This window comes from Ascaphus truei, chromosome 3, assembly GCF_040206685.1.
Source record: "Ascaphus truei isolate aAscTru1 chromosome 3, aAscTru1.hap1, whole genome shotgun sequence".
Lineage (NCBI taxonomy): Eukaryota > Metazoa > Chordata > Amphibia > Anura > Ascaphidae > Ascaphus > Ascaphus truei.
The window spans coordinates 357,939,620-357,958,997 of NC_134485.1; the positions used below are offsets into that span (position 1 = coordinate 357,939,620).

At 42.1% G+C, this 19,378-nt stretch overlaps 1 protein-coding gene across 1 annotated transcript in view; it reads right to left on the reverse strand.

The window, feature by feature from the left end:
• The window catches only part of COG6 (component of oligomeric golgi complex 6), a 158,586-nt gene that overhangs the window by 114,296 nt on the left and 24,912 nt on the right, over positions 1 to 19,378 (reverse strand). The window contains exon 4 of the mRNA XM_075592027.1: positions 15,761 to 15,819. Within this exon, the coding sequence (XP_075448142.1) occupies positions 15,761 to 15,819 (59 nt within the window). The remainder of the gene's footprint in view (positions 1 to 15,760; positions 15,820 to 19,378) is intronic.

The window sequence follows — 19,378 nt, forward strand, 5'->3', positions numbered from 1 at the left end:
AGGTGAAAAAGTAGGAAGACGACAGACACAAAGTACTGGAGGTCTCTATGGTGCTACTTTTGCTGGGAATAGGTGAGGTTGCCTGACAATGAACAATGTTATTTATGCAAAACGCTTGTGAGTGAGATCTGACTTATCCATTCTCTGTGTTACAGAATCATTGACCAGGCTACTAACAAAATATAACGACAAGTGATCTGCAAATCTTTACAATGTAACCCCTTCAAATGTAGAATAGTCCTGCAATGCATTACAAGCAGTGTTTCCACTTCCCGGGAAATTTCCCGATTCCCGAGAAATTTTACCACTGACAGGGATCAAATTTGAAACACCGGGAAATCGGGACATACCGGAAAATCAGAACTGTGAGAAGAAGAAAAAAAGTGAACTCCTGGCTGGCTGAGGCAGAAGAACCATAGAGAAAGAAGAGGAGAGGCCAGAGCACCCCCTAGCAGCTCCTATAGACCAGCAACCACTGGTTGGCTCTCAAGCAAGGTACGTGTAAACCCTGCGGAGCTCACATGGTGCTGCTATGGACTGCAGACCAAGGTTGGGACAATCACCCAACTGCCCCCCTATTTCCTCCTGCCCCCATCATCCCACTTGTTCCCCACAGCCCCAGTTATCCGCCCATCAATCCCCAACTGCCCCATGCGTGACCCCCTGTTCTCCCCCTCGTGTCACCCCCTCTGCCCCTCCTTTAGACTTGTATTCTGTGTAAGTTTATACTATGTGCTGGTGTGTAGTGGGGTCTGGTTACAGTATATACTCTGGGTCATTGTGTAGTGCGCTCTGGTTATATACACGGAATACAATCTGGCATTACACCAATACAGCCTGGTCACCTCTGTGGCACGGAGCGCTTTTTGCGGTCCTAACTTGTTCTTGTGGCGCATAATTAGTACTGCACCACCACATCAAAATGCTCCACTGTCCTGGCTACGCCCCAGGATACATCACCATGATGATGGGGCTGCACTTACATGTCAGCTCCCTTTAATAGAGCAATTCATGATCCTTTTTTTTTATTATTTAACATAACTTTGAACCAGGGTGTCTCTGGCGTGCAGAGCTTTGAAACTCCGCCATTACATGTTCCCTGCTAGCTGAGCAGCTACCGGCACTCCCTACAGGATCTATCTCCGAAAGCAGGGGGTCCCCGGAGCTCAAATGAATGGGGTTCAGCTCAGGAGACCCCCTGTTTTTATCCTGTTTAAAAAAAACGATTGCCCGCTTGGATTGCCTCTTTAAAGTTAGCCAGCCCACAGGGGAGACACAGACACTAGCTCACTGACTGCAGCAGGTTTAATAACTGCACACCACACACACACACTCTGCAGACCACACACACACACACACACACACACACACACACACACACACTCTGCAGACCACACACACACACACACACACACACACACACACACACACACACACACACACACACACACACTGCAGAACACCACACAGAGAGAAGTAAATCACACCGAGAGGCATCTCTTGTCCTCCTAGAAGTAAAAACAGCTGTTAAATCTACTTAATCTGTGTTTAAGCACATTTTTGGACCAGGAAATTTGATCTCTAGATCAGGAAAAAAATGGAAATGGAAGGTTTTGACGAGGAAATCTGTAATTTGAAAGTGGAAACACTGATAACAAGGAACGGTTTTCAGTGTTCTTCAGAATTGAATTAGTTACGTGCACAGGTCCCCTTTTCAGGTTTGGCACAGCAATATATACAAAAAAAAACACATTTTTAGAGTCATTATACTGTGTTCTCACCTCTGCCTCATTTTACTTTCCAATAGCTCTCAAGTAATCAAGTGAATGAAAGTTTAGATGAAATAAGCAAGTTTCAGCTTTCCTTCACATGCATACTTTCCAAACCTGCTTTTTCTCTGGTTTAAGGCAATAAATACTTTCCGCGTGAAGCAATCTTCACCAGCAGCAAATAATACAATTCCAGCAAAAGTGAAAAAGGTCTTAACACCCAGTGTTTCATCTTGTTTCCCGGCAGTATTAATGAATGCACCCGCTCAGGGCATGGCTGCATGCTTTAGAGAGCAATTAAAAACCAAGGAATCTGTTTGCAAATGCAACCATCAAACAAATATTTAGTGCTAGGTGCCCAGCAAGGAGGAAAGGGGGAAAATTAATTAAACACAGCACCAGTCACACAGCAAAGTCCATGACATTTAGGATGTGCACAATAATAATAATAGTAACAAATATTCATAGAGTCACATACAGGAAGAGCCATTAGGCATGTATATCTACACGGTTCACCATGACCTGTACCTTGTCGCTGTAAACTACTGATTTGATATCAATTGGGATGCCTTTTAAAAGACCATCATGACAATTCTTCACACATGGTCTCAAGCTTACAAAAAATACCTGACAAGAGCAAGTTGTTCAATACCAAAATGATCACACATCTTCTAAATCAAACAACCAGTTGTAGCCAATGGAACAGGGCAGAGCAAGCTTCCCCATCTTGTGTTAGTGCTGACAAACGGCTTCATAGGAATCCCTCTCTCTACAGCAGGGGTTCTCAACTCCAGTCCTCAAGACCCTACAAAGGGTCAGATTTTAAGGATATCCCTGCTTCAGCTCAGTATTTGACTTACAGCTACCGGTGCTGAAGCAGGGACTAAAACCTTGTCCATGGTAAGTGCACGTCTTTTCTCCCACCAGCTTACCTCTCCGGCAATTGACGGACTGCATTCAAAACTCAGACGTGGGCGATGAGGAGGCGTGTCGAGGGAGTGGCCGTGATGTCACGGAGCTGGTTTGCCCTCATTGGGCGAACCGTTCACGTGACCTGGCCGTCGCGCGGTAGAAACAAACATTTTTGTCTCGCCATGCATTGGTCACCTCGGCGCACACTATGCACATGCGCATAGGCCTCCATTGGTTTCGATTTGGGAGAACGAGTGGCTCAGTAAGTAAAGACACTGACTAGCACTGAGTTTGAAGCAGGGGAACATGGAGGCTGCTGTGTCAAACTGTATGTCACTAAATATCAACGGCTCATGGTTGCCTGCCAGTGGTATCTCAATAATAATAATAATTTTTTTTAAAAAGTCAATATCAACATCATTTTTTTATCATTGTGATATCATCATATCAGTAATTTGCACAGATCTTCCATAACTACAATTACTGAAACAAATTTTAGTAATAAATACATTGGTTTGCTAATGTATGATATAAAAGGTGAGAGTCCAAAGTACCAAAGAACTCAGGATTTGTGACACGTCATCTGTCTTCTGAGGGGTGGCAATGGCGGAAGTTGAAACTCATACAAGAAACCAAGAATCAGATTATTGCATAATCAAGCAATGTACAAGCTTTAATCAGCCCTCTTGAGTTGGTAAGGAAATGCGGAAAGAAGTCTATACCATAACTGAATAGTTTCATGTTATCACAATGCCAACATATGCAAGTATTGCACATTGAAATGTTTTCTGATCTTGTAATCAATGGAAGGTAACGACAAGTGTTTTGCATATATATATGATCGAGAGAAAGAGGGACAGAAAGACAGACAGACGCACTCCAACAACATCTGCTTGGCTGGGTGCTCAATACTGAAGATCAGACAATTTCAAGCCTGAAGAACAGAGATGCCATATTGTCTGTATTCACACTAACTGTATACTGTAGTTAGCAACTAAATAGTTAACACAGAAATAGCAGACAAATGTATGTAAGAAAGGCAGACTGCATTGTCTACAGGCAGATAAATGTAACAAGGTCATACTGGATAAGAAATGCACTAGGAAAATCCAGTCAGAGACCCACTGCCTTTGTTTCTTTTGATCTTCTGCAGTGCAGTTTATTCCCTGTACCTATGCATACAAAAGGCAGATTTTAATTTATTGTTACTGTAAATGCTACTTTGCATAGGATTGGATACGTCAGCTGTTATTCCACAAGTAATATGTAAAGTGCAGGAACATCTGAGCAATGCATGCTATTGGGGTGTGGAGAGATCTTACACAGCAAATCACAGACAAGTACTATAATTCACAAAAACGTCTTATTATAGTGTTGCGGCTCGTTCACTATAGTTCATTAAGCAAATTGACTAACTGTTAACTAGTTCCAGGGATGACTCCCTGCCAACATACTCACATATTTCTCTCCACCTACAGTACAATATATAAATCATGGACCACCGTCTTTTTTTAATTTGAGGAGCACAAATCATTTTAGAAGGGCAGTTGCTCCAAGGACCCTAGTGAACCAATGACAATGGCATGTTCTGTAGTTAAATGTAGCTGATTTAATTGTATAAAAATGGTAAATCAGCCAGGGGTAAGGTAGTGCCTGGGTACATTTGGCTCCCAGACTAGGCCAGGCACCCCCCTAGGTCCCAGCTAGGCCCCTGACTGTCAGCTTGTGGTGCTGTAGGGAAGGCCCCCAGATAGGGACGCTCCCTATTAGCTCATTGAAGTGACAGGCCTTGTATCAGTGGCAGACGACTACTCTGCGAGTTGCGGCCTGAGGTTACTTAAAAAGAGACATTAAGGGAGACGCTCCGGCTGGAGCTCCCTCAAGATTGGGACAGACGGATCCTTCGGTTAATTCAGCGTTACCTGGGTACAGGAGTGCCCAGTGAGGTAACGTGCACCAGCGGTCCCCAGGGGTAGCGCTACTCCCTACACTTGGGTGGGCTTGACACTGGAGAAGGACACCTGGGATATTGGTGCCGCCGCACCCCAAGTACACTGGTGTTATATACCCTGTATTGTTACTGTGTTGTACTGTGATAGTGTGTGTGTTTAGTAAATACAGCTCAACCCCGTTATAGCAAATTTCCAGGATCCAGCCACACACATACACACACACACACACACACACACACACACACACACAATAATTGCAGAATGTGCTAAACAGAATACACAGATACAGTATTTTTCTGCCAGCCCTAACCCCCTTACCCATTTAGGGTTGAATACACTTACTCTGGATCCAGACAAAGGAACAAATATACCTAATCTTTAGGTCTACAATACTCCATATACCTAAAAAGTGGGGCAAAACTAGGGGCAAAACATTAATAAAGGCTTTGCTGCTAGGGTAATTTTGTCAGTATACCTGCATAAGATTAAGAGGTACAGTAGTACACTATACATGAACTCAGTAGTAGTAGCCACTAGAGGAGTCAAGACTACTTCATTCATTGAAGCAATACACTGAGGCTTGGCTTCATTGTAACATAATTCTATAATTCATCAATAGGAAGTGCATTCCTACATGTTACCATTTTGGTTTGTATCAGGCAACAGACCGACATTGTAGCAAAACCTAGTAAATTACCACAACCCCACAAAGGAGATGTGTTCTCTCTGTACTCTAGTACATTCACTCACTGTAGCCCTATAATAGTGCCACAAATCAATTAAAAAAAAAAAATCAATAAAAACAAAGTTGAATTCAATGCAAAGGTCTCCACAGCAGAGAATCTTTTACCTGGAGTTTGGGAAGTTTGACATGTGACTTCAGACAAATCACAAACCCACTAACTGGCAGCCAAATACAGCAGAAGAATATAATTGAATAGGACAGATGCTGAAAATTTCCTACCTCTGTTCTTTATGGGATCGTGCTGCGTGCTGCTTGTTCCCCCTGCTCCTCCGCGGTTCAACACGGAATGGATTCCACACACACACACACACACACACCAGGTATCTCTAGGTGCTGGAACAGTTCAGTAAGTGTGCTTTCCAGCTCACAGAGAGTTAATCCTCCTTAGAAGAAGCTAGTTCAGCTGATGCCCAATTGAGAAGGCTGAACTCCTGATTACTCATGGAGTTTTTAATAGTCAGGAAGTTACTGCAGCAAATCTGCCATTCTGCCAGAGAGACTGTTTTCCCCAGAGAAGGGGGGGGGGGAGATAGACAGTGCTCCCCAGCTGAAGAGGCTGGCACAGTTCCTTAGACCAACTGAACAGTTGTCGCAGTCTGCTGGGACTGCTTGGGTTTGAATCCCAGAGGGAAGAAGAAGGATGGCAGACTGCTGAAGCGGGGATGTCCGGTCCTTGGCATTTACAGAGGAGAGTTTCTCTGAGCTCACGTGGGGCTGAGTTCCTCTAGGAAAAAAGGAAGCAAGGCCGCACTGAAGCGGGGACGTCTTCTCAAAACCTGGACTTACAGATAAGCAAACCCCTTTATTGCTGTGTACAGAGACTATGTATGTTAAATATAATCGTGAACAAAGGACGTGCTGTGCTATTCAAACAGTAAATAAAAAAATATATTAAATCGTGAATACAATATAATGACTGTAATATATGTTAAATATAATACTACCTATTTTTGGGTGGGAACCCGCTTAGCTGGCCATCCAGTTAGTAAGGGCTAAAGCTACGGTGTAGTTAGCTTTCCCTAAAGGGAATAGGTGTTATTTTTATGTGTTGTTTTGATTTAAAGGGACGGCGGGCCTGTTGGTGTATGATTTAATCCCTGTAAATAAACCCCATATAGAGAATTACAGTGTTTCCTGCCTTGCACAATATCTATATAGAGATATATCTCTCTATCTAGATATATCTAGATAGAGAGATAGAGATACACACACACACACACACACACACACTTTGTGTATTTACTGAATTTGTTCATGTGAGGGGTTATCCAACTATGCTAGGATTCCTTGCAGGTGGAGGCGCTGCAACTGGAGAAGCGAGACCACCCCAGGCTCCTAATGGCGGAGGCTTAGGCCTCCAGAAAGCACCGCAGATAACAGCAGCATGGGTAGTTTCCCTTAGTCACAGGGAAAGGGGACTACATATTTCCCAATTTTTTTTTAAGAAAATATATTGCTGTATTGTATATAGTTTAGAACATTGCAGTACAACATCCTTAGTAGCAATATTTAATAAGCAAAAAAAAAATGGAAAAAAATAATTACAGTTGCCTTGAAAAGTAGTTGTGTTGGCCAAGTTTATTTTCGTAAAGTCTCTGGAATACGAGGATTCCAAGGAGCACAAGTTAACCACTAGCTTATGACATCCAGCTCACTGCTCAGGCATTGGTTAAGATAAAAACAGCTGCTACAAAAATATGTAAAGCTATTTGGAAATGTGCCCTTCGTGTCCTTTAAGCACTTGGGTGAACCTAGATTAAGCCAATATGTCATGGGGTCTGGTACACCAGGGGCTCCATGACGTAGAGGCTACGTCATGCCTGCAGAGTGCTCGTTTTTGTAGGGGAGATTGTGTCCTGCGCTTCGACGTAATCAAAACTGTAGGAAAATGGTAGATAAGGCCACGTCCACTACCTTCCCGGGCTAAGGGGTGCCGCTGTAATATGAATCACTACTTGCTGGATTGGCACTCTGGTGCCACGGCAACTCTGGCACCCAAAGGGTTAAAGTAAAACCTCCTGTTTCATAGGACAATATTTCCACAATTCAAATATGCTGCAGTTCAACAAGTAAATGAACAGACAACCCTTTTAAGATCAGTCACGTTGATTTTCTGTGCTGCCAACCCTAATGCTCTCTTATCCAGTACTAGATTTAATGTAGATTGTAATACCTTTTAGTGAACCAACATTACAATTTTTCCCTGATAAAGTTAAAGTGTACAGAGATTTCAAAACCTGATAGGTTTTTTCTTCAGGCGTTCACTTGAAAAAAATTAAAATAAATGAAAAAAAAAGTCTAATGCCGAGTCAGTAAAAGGTATCATAACCTACTCTGAATCTAAGAGATTCACCGAGAGAGACACCGAGACACCGAGAGAGACACCATAGTGGAGTATGAAAGCTCATCGGAAAGAGCAGCAAGAGTGGTCATTAAACTGACAAAGAGATACAGGCTTCAATTAACCCAAGTCACACATAAGCAATGAAGTGGAGACTTCTACCATCAAATCAACCAACTAAACAAAGGAAATTGTCACCTCAAGATAATTATGGGAGATTTCAATGCAAAGATTGGTGCCCAGCAGAAAGACGAAGCATCAGTTGGTAAATATGGTTACGGCAACCGGAATGAACGTGGAGACAGATTACTAGAATTTGAAGAACGTGAAAACTTCTACAACATACTGTAAATTAATTCTTCAAGAAAAATCTAAATGGAAAGTGGACATGGAATGGACCCAATTAAGTCACGTTAAATTGAGTGTATCCTAGCTAACAAGAAATACGTGATTGAAGACTGCACAGTCCTTAATCATTTTGACACAAGGAACGATCACCGATTGGTCCGCTGCAAATTACATCTGAATGCAAAGAAAACAGATTAAAAGACAAAAACAAAATCAACATGAAATACATCAAGAATAACAGCAGAGAATTTCAACTAGAACTGAAGGATCGCTTCAGCTTGCTCAAAATCTATGGGGCACTATAACAGAGTTAAGAAGCACTTATGAAGATTGTACTTGAAAGCGCAGAAAAACTGGAGGAATCGCTAACAAAAAACAGGATTAAAAAAATACTGTATCAGATGAGACAAAGCAGTTACTGAGGAAACAACAACAAATGAAGACATCCCAAGACACAAGAACTTAATATATTGAACACTGAGAAGAGTAGGGACCCCAGAAGAGAGCCTTGCGGGACACCAGAGGTGATATCAAAGGGGTTGGCGTTAGAGCCTGAGATAGACATATTGGGATCTACCTGATATGTAGGAATGAAACCAGTTTAAAGCATGCTTCCCTATTCCCGAGCACTGGAGTTTGTTAAGCAAGAAAACATGATCAACAGAATCAAAAGCTTTTGCAAAATCTAGGAATATTGCACCAGTGAGTTGTCTCCATTCCATTCCACACTGGATTTCATTGCAAACTTTTAGCTGGGTAGTTACGGTGGAGTGTTTGGGGCGAAAGCCAGATTGGAATTGGCTAGGGAAATTGGTGTTGGTATAAAATCGCTTAATTGGGAGTGAACACATTTTCCATGACTTTGGATAGGATTGGGAGAAGGGAGATTGGCCTGTAGTTTGAGACAGTGTTTTTGTCCCCAATTTTGAAGATTGGGACAACTCTGGCAGTTTTCCATATCTTAGGGATATGGCTTGAAGACAAGGTGGAGTTGATTAGGGAAGCAAGCGGTTTAACAATGGCTGGGCCACCAAGTCGTAGGAACTTAGATTGCAGTAGGTCAGGTGCACATTGGCTGCTGAGTTTTAATTTGAGGAGCGCTTGTGTAATCTCCTCTTCAGATACTGGGACAATCAAAACTGTGGGCAATGTGGGGAGAGGGTTGGGCTATAGAGGTACTTCCAAAATGAGGCTCATGTATGTAGTTCGGGTTGCATTTTGTTTATAAGTTAGCAGCATACCCCACAAAGTATTCATTGAATGCATTTGCAATGACAGTGGGATTTGCCAGGGTAATATCCTCCTCAATGATATTACATGGTTGTTGATGGCTAGAAGGCTGGAATTTAAAAAAAAAATAGCGAAGAAGATTATCGAAGATAACTAATACTTAAAGGAGATAAAGCAGTGACTTCTTAGGGAGAAGCAAATCATTGCACTCAAACAAGACTATGGATCAACAATAAGAGACTGTATTTATCATAAAGAGACTTGAGGACTTCTACATCAAATTGTACAAGAACACATAACACAGGACATAATCCAGCAGAGGAAGAGCAAAAAGAAACCCCCAATGATGTACCATGCATCATTCCAGAAGAAGTGGCAAAAGCAATAAAATCCATGAAGAATGGGAAGACCCCCATGGAAGATGAATTTATGGCTAAAATCTTTAGAGAAGCTTGGGAATAAGTAGAGGAGATAGGTGCAAAACTCTTTACATGCAGTTTCAAGAACAGGTAAATTCCAGAACAATGGAGAAATGCCATAGTTATCCTTATTCATAAGAATAGAGACTATCAGCCTTTATCCAATCACTTACAAGATTTTAACGAAGATCCTCGCTAATCAGCAGCAGACCCTGGACTTGGCCCAGCATACAGAACAAGAACGGGATTCAACAGTGGATATAACACAAAGGACCACACCCAAGTCATACAAGAAGTGATTTCCCAAAGTAAGGAATACGATCTACAACTCTTCTTAGGATTCGTAGATTATATGTGTAGGTATAGATAGATACTTTTATAAAAGTAGCAATATAATTTTCAGGGAGTCCCAAATATGAAATGTAACTCTTTCAATACCAAGGGCCAGAAACAAGAGACTTAACATTAAAGAATTGCAATTCTTTTGAATTCTGTTTTTATTTTTAATTAGTAATCTTTGGGAGACATCATGTATGTTATATTACACATTCCCTTCACTGCCATTATGGGCCTCTGGGACTGGAGGGGATAAAACATTTACATTTTTTCCCAGTAAGAGGAAAAGTTAACTCGCCTAATGTTTCAGTTTTAGGGTATGCAGCAGTCTGACCTCAATTTACTTGGGTGCACATCGACTTGCCGCTAGCGTGACAATCTGACTTAGAGGTCGAGTGCATTTACATAATTCAGCAATTCCTTTCTTACCATGTCAATTTAAGAATGGGACAACTATACAATTGGAGGTCGACAAGTCTGTGTCTCAGTACATCCTATCTGATTCCTTATGCAGAAACAATTGCTCCCTGCGGATCTGTGAACATAACTGCTGAATATTCCACACATTTAGAATTCAACTGCTAATTAGTGAAGAAATAATTTTGAACGTTGTATTAAAAAAAAAAAAAAAACAGCAACTGAAACGGTGTTTGTCGTTCTAACAAAATATTATTCTTTAGAAATATGGTATTAGGATAAAAATATTCAATTAAAATTGGTTCCATTACCAAATAAAATAAAGCGTGAACCTAGATATGATTCTTTAAGAATCTTTTTTTCTGATCCTCAATTAAAACCATGTGTCACTATACAAGATAAATACCCGAAAATAAAAAGAGCGCATGAATGGAATTCCCTGTAGTTTCCAAAATGCCGAAATCATTAAGGTATACAGTCCCAACAGGCATCATTTATATAAAGCCCTTCTATAATGCAATGAGGCACACGTATGAATGATGCCCTGTAGGATATTTGTGTCAAGTGTACTTAAAAAAATAAGGAGTTGCCTTTATTACATGCAGAAGGTAATCCAGTACATGCAACCTCAAACCTGGGGAATTTTATTTACACTAGTAAAAAAATTGTCATTTTGTACCATCAGGAACGCAGAATGTTATTTGCCTAATGGCCCATATTTATTAAGGGGTGCAATACCAGAAGACACCTTATTGTCTATTCAAGCAGATGTCATGCAAGGTGTCTTATGTGCCGGCACTGCTTAGCAAAGATGGCCCAATACAGGCATACCCCGCATTAACATACGCAATGGGACCGGAGCATGTATGTAAAGCGAAAATGTACTTAAAGTGAAGCACTCCTTTTCCCACTTATCGATGCATGTACTGTACTGCAATCGTCATATAAGTGCATAACTGATGTAAATAACACATGTGTAACAGGCTCTATAGTCTCCCCGCTTGCGCACAGCTTCGGTACAGGTAGGGAGCCAATATTGCTGTTCAGGACGTGCTGACAGGCGCATGCGTGAGCTGCCATTTGCCTATTGAGCGATATGTACTTACTCGCGAGTGTACTTAAAGTGAGTGTCCTTAAACCGGGGTATGCCTGTATATGCTTCATGTAAACCAACTCCTCCCGGTTCTACTATTGACACCAAATTTGCAGTCTGTGAATCAGCTTGCAATTTCGTGAAAGTGCCTTGATACACAAGGTGAAAACAACTTTACCTTTTTATACATAACCCTTATAGTTGTGTTTCCTGCCGGAGTGGCTGCTGTAGTACTTTGTTACAAATAGGAATACCTGGAATGAAGCACAGAAAGTGCACCTTCCTAACAGCCTACAACTTCATTCTGGTAACATGAACTGTAGTTACAGCAAGTGAATGATATGCCCTAATTACAAAAAAAAGTAAGTATAAATCAAGCTTAATGAGCCATCCTAAGCAATTATGCCATTCCCAAAGTGACTAAAATGACAAATGGCAGTTCCATTTTTTTTTTTAAATAACTATTATGGAGACTAATGTAACAGAAAAGCCACCTATACAAGTTACTTTTACAAATGAAACATAAAACTTCAGTTGTGTGTATTATAAACTGTCAGTTAAGAAAATGTTGGTACAACCTCTGGGGTCGTAGAAAGTTGGCCACTGTTAGAACCGCTTTATCATGGCTATAGCACATTTGAGCAAACCGGGCTGTTCTTAAATCTCAATTATGGCCATACTGTCAAATGTCTAGAATTCATTTGTTACTCAAGACTTCTACAAGCCAACAGCAAGTACAACTATTTGAGGGTATATTACATGAGCTAGATGAACGATACTTTCATGTGAACCATAAAACATGAATACTACTGCAAATAAAAATGAGAAAATGAATGGCACATATGCCGTTAGTGAGATAAATACATTTTAAGAGCTCAACAAACTATTGGAATTGCACTGAGCAGTCAGGCTGAGATATGGCAATTCTTCTCAACTAGGAGAACGGGCTGTTGTTTCAAACCTATTGATCCTGTTAATACTGCTGTAGAGGACATTCAACCAAGATAATGTCATTACTCACGCTTGTTACCCTTATTCAGATTGTTAGGTTTTACATTTGTAATCATTTTAATTTCTATACAAATACCCACACTGATATCTGATATAGCCAATATAAATCAGAAAGCAAGTACAGATGGAACAAAAAAAAAACAGAAAGATGTTAATTTAATCATCAGGATAAAGCCAACTAGACACAAATATTCATAATATTTTAAGGGGATAAGTTACTCAAACTTCCTCATACTGTAAGTGCTTTACACGATGCAGTTTCATGTACATGTACGCTAGAGTAACTAAACAGATAAATGACTGTTTCACTGCAAATGTCTGGTTTCTTGGGAAGTTGAAGACACCAATCATACATGTGAAGGAACACAATCTCAAAATTAATACTCACAGAAGATTCACTAAACAGGAGGTAAGCTAAACCCCTCCAACATTACACTTCACAGGGAGTCAAATCTCACAATAGATAGTTTTCTCCGATATCCCTAACCAGCTAACACAAAAGGATGTTTGTACAGGTTTATTTAAGGAAATGTATCTCTTTATGGTTATAGTAGGACTGCAAAGTTACATTTTTAAAGTGATGGACAATATTTCACTGTTATATTATACACAATCGTTGTCAGCGTTTTTCCTTTTTGTGACCCTCCATAATTTGAAACTTCCTTTGAACATATTACTAAACATTTAGAAATGTAGTTTCACTGTTGATTGTAGTTTAGAATAACAATGCAAGATGTGGTCTTCCTGTTGGTCAAAATGTTGTAAATCCTCCAGATGATTACATTTGTTGCAGTACATTGAAGTGTTGCAGACTGGACAATAAAATATTGTGAAATAATCCTGTACTTTAATTTTATCAAGTCATTTTTTCCCCCAGAATTCACTTGGTCAATCTGTTAGTTTGACTGCTTACAAACCACACTAAAAGAAAAGTTGCCTTAACCTTTTACATTGACTTTACCGTCACTTACTAAGTTTCCTTCTAAATCGGTTGTTACTTCCAAATGTTGGCCATCGGACTTATCAATAAATATTTCACTGTTTTTTTTTTCCTGTGATTTCCTATCTTATGTTGTAGGAATTGGACAGTTGCGTTATGGGTCAGCTAGACCTAATCTGCAAATCGAGTGAGGATTCACTAGCCTCCGATAAGAGTCATCGCGATCTTGCATTAACCGCCATTGAATTGAATAGCAGTTTATATGGGATTGTAAGGGTGCAATGTGCCATTGAGACAAAATGGGCAGCACAACTCCCAAAATAAAAAGGTGAAGCCCTGATCTGCTCATTCTTGTCAATATTACAGTTAGCAAAGGTTAATGTTGGGCACATGGGAAATGCCTAGGTAACTTTGGATGGTTTGTGGACTGTAAAAGCAGTGATACCGCTCTGTTTAGGAGATTGTGACAATGTGTGTATGGCGTCAAAGACAGAGCCCTCAACTGGCTTGTTGCGGTTGAGAAGGGTCCGAAACAACACTCACCGGATTGGTCATATTTGTATTTTCCTCCCCCCTGTGACACTCCCACCTGGCAGGTTTTCAACTGTAGACACATCCTCCTCCCCACCCCCCAATGTGACTGGCCTCCCATAGCCTCCCATCTTGTTCCTAATTTATGGAAAGTTTAAAAGGGACACGCCTGAATGTCGGAGGCCACACCTTCCATAATTTTAAATAGGGAGGCTATACCTGCCTGGCTGATCAGGAGTTGTAAGAACTCGGCACAGAATCTTAAGGGGACCTGGTGCAAGGGTCTGATGCACTCGGCGGTGCTGCATGCTTGAGAGCCAGAGCAGAATACCGGAAGTTAGTAGAGAGCTCTCGGGGTCAATCCTCAGTGTGGGGAGTCTGCGGTTTGGGTATGCAGGCCCCGCTGGAACCCATCCGAGCACAGGATCAGTTGGGAGCAAGTTTCATCAGAGAGAGACCCCCGTGAATAATAGTGCAAGGAGCCTGCGGTCTGGGTGTGCAGACCCCGCAGGAGTGCATCTTTACACCTAGATTTACGCAACTTTTGCATGCCGGCCTCAGGACAAATAAGTGCCTCTGCGCAAGTCAGCTCTTATCAAATCTTTTAGATCCAAATTATCAAACGTAGCTGTACTTCCTCTTGCTGCTCGCCTCCGGTGAAGTGATCCACTCCACATGCTTGGAAACAAAGTAGGGAACAAAGGAGACCGAGTAAGTAAAATATCAGGTTTATGTACAAAGAGGGAGAATATCTGAATTTACAATTCAGAAAACAAATCGGCTCACTCATTGCAACATAGCCAAGTGCAAATCTCAGATGGCAGATAGAGTAATGGACGCCACTGCAGCTGCATACAGTCCATGAGGCTCAGCCAGCAAAAACTGGAAATTACGTAACTGAAAAGGCTTGAACAATCCCCAACGCATTTCATACGGCAGGTGCTGCGTCTCGGGACCAGAGACCAATAGCAGATGGAGTTCTATTTTCTGGAGACTTCATCCCCTGCCAAAGAGGTGGGTTACCTGGAGAACCAAGCCCAAGCAGCCATCAGAGGGACTTTCTGAGTGGGGGGGAGGGGTTCTTCTGCTTGTGGCATCTAGCATTCGGTGGTTGGTGGTCCCCACTCCACAGGGCTAGGTAGACAAGTGACTACTAGCTACATTGGTCATTGTTCCCTTGAAGTTTGGGAAGAGGCTGGAAGACCCATTTTTGTTATCGTGGACATAACTTTGGGCTCACTGGAGCAATCCTACTTTGACTGTAGTGCCCAGGATCGCCAAGCTTTATCACCATCCTGAAGGAAAGTGACCAGCTCTGTTTGTGAGTGTTCGTCTGTGTATATTGTCTTGAATTGGGGTGTTGCGGTACTTGTTGCTGTATGTTTCCTAACAAATCCTAAAACTTATTAGCGCCATGTGTCTGACTAGTGACTTCTGTCTCGGGGAAGCCTCACCTAGGGGAAAAGCTGGGTGAATGTGTGAGGTTACCCTACAGGCTATGGTGGCAGCAGATAGTGACCCATCAGGGCACAGATTGGGGACCTTTGGCAGCGAGATACCCTGTGATGTGACACCCGAATTGGAGGTTAGCGAATCTCCTTTGAGTTTTATTTGTAATAATATATCAGTGATTATTTCCATCAGAGCCGCTACACACTCTGCCAAAAGAAAACAATCAATGAAGATTCACTGTGTGTCTATGTATACAGTACATACTTCTCTGCTTGAAGTTTTGTTGTTTTCACAATCAGATCCTGGGTCTGTTCTTTTGCTGCCTAGGAAGAACAAAAAAAGAAGTCTTGATTAGTTGGAGTTTATTCAGAGAGGCTTGGAACATTTTAAAATGTTTTGAGCATAATTACATAGAAAAGGTGTTTATCAAATCAAGGCAAGAAAATAAATCCCATCAGTTTATCCAACCAAAAACACATACTTGCGGATCAGACTTTGAAAACATGAACAGCATGTCTCGACTTCGATGAACCATTACATAATTACGGAAAAATATAGCAGTATAATATTACAATATTATCTCCTGCCACATTAACAAGGCACTATGTTATTTCTTCCAGACTGGATATGTTGAAATACTTTAATGTTTTCATGGTAAGTTTTTTGGTATCCTATAAATCCTATACCACATGAGACTTTTTTCTTTACACCACCCCTTTTTCATGTATATAGTATGTGCAAGAAAAGAGGGGTGTGTGGGGGGAGTGCAAAGCAGCCGCTACCAGTGCATGAAAAAATTTAGCACTATCCACTCCCCATGGGACCCTGTGAGGAGAGAGTCGCCGCAGCAGGCAAAGTAAGCCACAATTGGATGCTGAAGAAGGAGACGTTATCAAGGCTTGAATAAGCCACACATCTGTGATTGTGCACTTTTATTTTTTTTACACAGCTAATAAATTAATCATGTAATGCACTAGTAGGGGCTGCATTGCACTTTTTTATTCCCTCTCTAGATATTTACACATTCCTCTTGGTTACTGGACCACCCTGAAAAGCAGCAGTAAACACATACAGTACGACTGGCTCTTTTAATCTAAAAAGAACGCTTCTAGCCACTTCTGCGGCCATGTGCTAACCCCACAGACAGCTTATGTAACCACTTCAACTACTGTGGGTATATAAAACAATTATTTTTATTGCTTACCTCATCACTAATCACCAGATTTATATTTCGATTTTTTATTTAATATATATGTATATCTCATATTACACACATTTAGATCCTGTTCTTTTCATAATTTTATTGTTGCTTCATTTTACATTAATTATAGCACGTCTGCTATATTATCTTGTATATATCTTCACTAAGCAACACGCACAAGTAAAACCCACGCCAACTCTTCTCTGTCACCTGTTTTTCGTCCTCCATTTCACCTCAGGGCTTTGCGGACTATTTCAAGAGAAAGGTGGATTCCATTCATCAAGACTTACCCTCTGTATCCTTCTCATATTCTACACCTCTTCCTAACTACTGCTGCCTACCTCAACTTTTTTTCCGCTGTCACAAAGGAGGATGTGTCACTACTGATCTCCTCTTCTCCCTCTCTGAATTGCCCTCTTGACTCATTCCCTATCATCTCCCCAAACCTCTTGCTCCTATTCTAATCCCTATGCTTACACATATTTTCAACTCCTCCCTCTACTCTGGTACCTTTCCCTCCTCCTTCAAAACACGCAACAGTTACAGTATACCATTAAAACAGCACGCTTGATCCAATGCTCTCCTATACCCTCCACAATCTGGCTTCCGCACTGCTCACTCCACCAAAACAGCCCTCACTAAGATAAATAATGAGCGCAATGCTGCCAAAGACAAATTGTCTTTATACTCTGCTCATATTGCTCGACCTCTCTGCAGCCTTTGATACTGTGGACCACCCTCTTCACATTTTCCATACTCTTGGTATTCATAAGAAAGCTATATTATCAGTGGCAGGTTTCCCATTAGTCTGGGCCTCGGACGGCAAAAAATTTTGAGGTAGCACATTTTCTGTTTTTTCTCCCCACCATATACAGGCATACCCCGCTTTAACATACGCAATGGGACCGGAGCATGTATGTAAAGTGAAAATGTACTTAAAGTGAAGCACTACCTTTTTTCCACTTTACAATGCATGTACTGTACTGTAAACATCATATATGTGCATTACTGATGTAATAACGCATTTGTAACCAAAATAAATACAGTAGGCTTTATTGAAATAAAATCTTTAATGTCAGCTGATTTTTCTTATGTGCTGACAGATACAACATGGATGAATGGAAAATTATTTTAAAAATATGTAGGAAGGATGAAGGAGAGGGCATATCTTCTACTGTACAGTATTTTTACTGAAAGGGCAGGAAGGTGAGGTGCATTTATTTGACTGACTGATATATTTTTGGGACTTATATTTTGTGACTTTGGTGAAAACAGTACAGTACAATACTGTACAGTACAGTGTTTTACAATGCTGTGCTTCCGTAGGCCGCGCGTATAGTGCCCGCGACCGGCGACGTCACCCATCCCCGCTAGCGAAAGTTATATTTCGCTTTGCGGCGGCATTGCAGACTCCCGGGCATTTGATTTGTTCAGGGGCTGTCACATGAGGTGACAGCCCTTGAAAATCAAATATTCCCAGCTTCCAAAGTCCGCTCCGTCGCATTGCCGCTCTCGCGCTTACTATAAGCGCACGCGGCGGCGGCAATGTGTCTGTTTTTGGGCGGCATCGCCGGCACTATACGCACGGCCTTACTCAGGTCCTTGATCAGCTTGGCTTACACGCACGCACTCCCTCAGTCACACACGCACTCCCTCAGTCACACAATCTCTCACGCACTCCCTCAGTCACACAATCTCTCACGCACTCCCTCAGTCACACAATCTCTCACGCACTCCCTCAGTCACACAATCACGCACGCACTCCCTCAGTCACACAATCACGCACGCACACGCACTTAGTCACGCACACGCACTCAGTCACGCAGACGCACTCAGTCACGCACACGCAGACGCACTCAGTCACGCACACGCAGACGCACTCAGTCACGCACACGCAGACACACGCAGACACACGCACACACCCGCAGACACACACGCAGACACACACGCAGACACACTCAGACAGACACACTCAGACAGACACACTCAGACAGACACACTCAGACACACACACACACACTCAGACACACACACACACACACTCAGACAGACACACACACTCAGACAGACAGACACACACACACACACACACTCAGACAGACAGACACACACTCAGACAGACACACACACACACTCAGACAGACACACACACACTCAGACAGACACACACACACTCAGACAGACACACACACACTCAGACAGACACACACACTCAGACAGACACACACACTCAGACACACACACACACTCAGACACACACACACACACACACACACACACTCAGACAGACAGACACACACACACACACACACACTCTCAGGCAGACACACACACACTCAGACAAACACACACACACACACACACACACACACAAGCACAGAATGCAGTAGAAGAGGACCTCCTCCTCCCCCGTAGCCTGTAACTCACATGCAAAGTTCCGTTCTGCTGCAGCAGCAGGAGACTAGAGCGAGATCTGAGGAGGGAGGAGGGAGGAGGGAGGAGGAGAACGGAGGGAGAAAAGCCAGGAGCTGCAGTGCGGGCGGAATCACTGCTATAGCAGCTGATTGATGGCGCGCCCGATCTCCCCCTTCCCCCTGCCATCCGGCCCCGTTCCCCGTTACCCTTTAACTGCACTCCCACTCAGTTAGGGACCACAATGAAGGAGGTTGCTGTATTGGAGG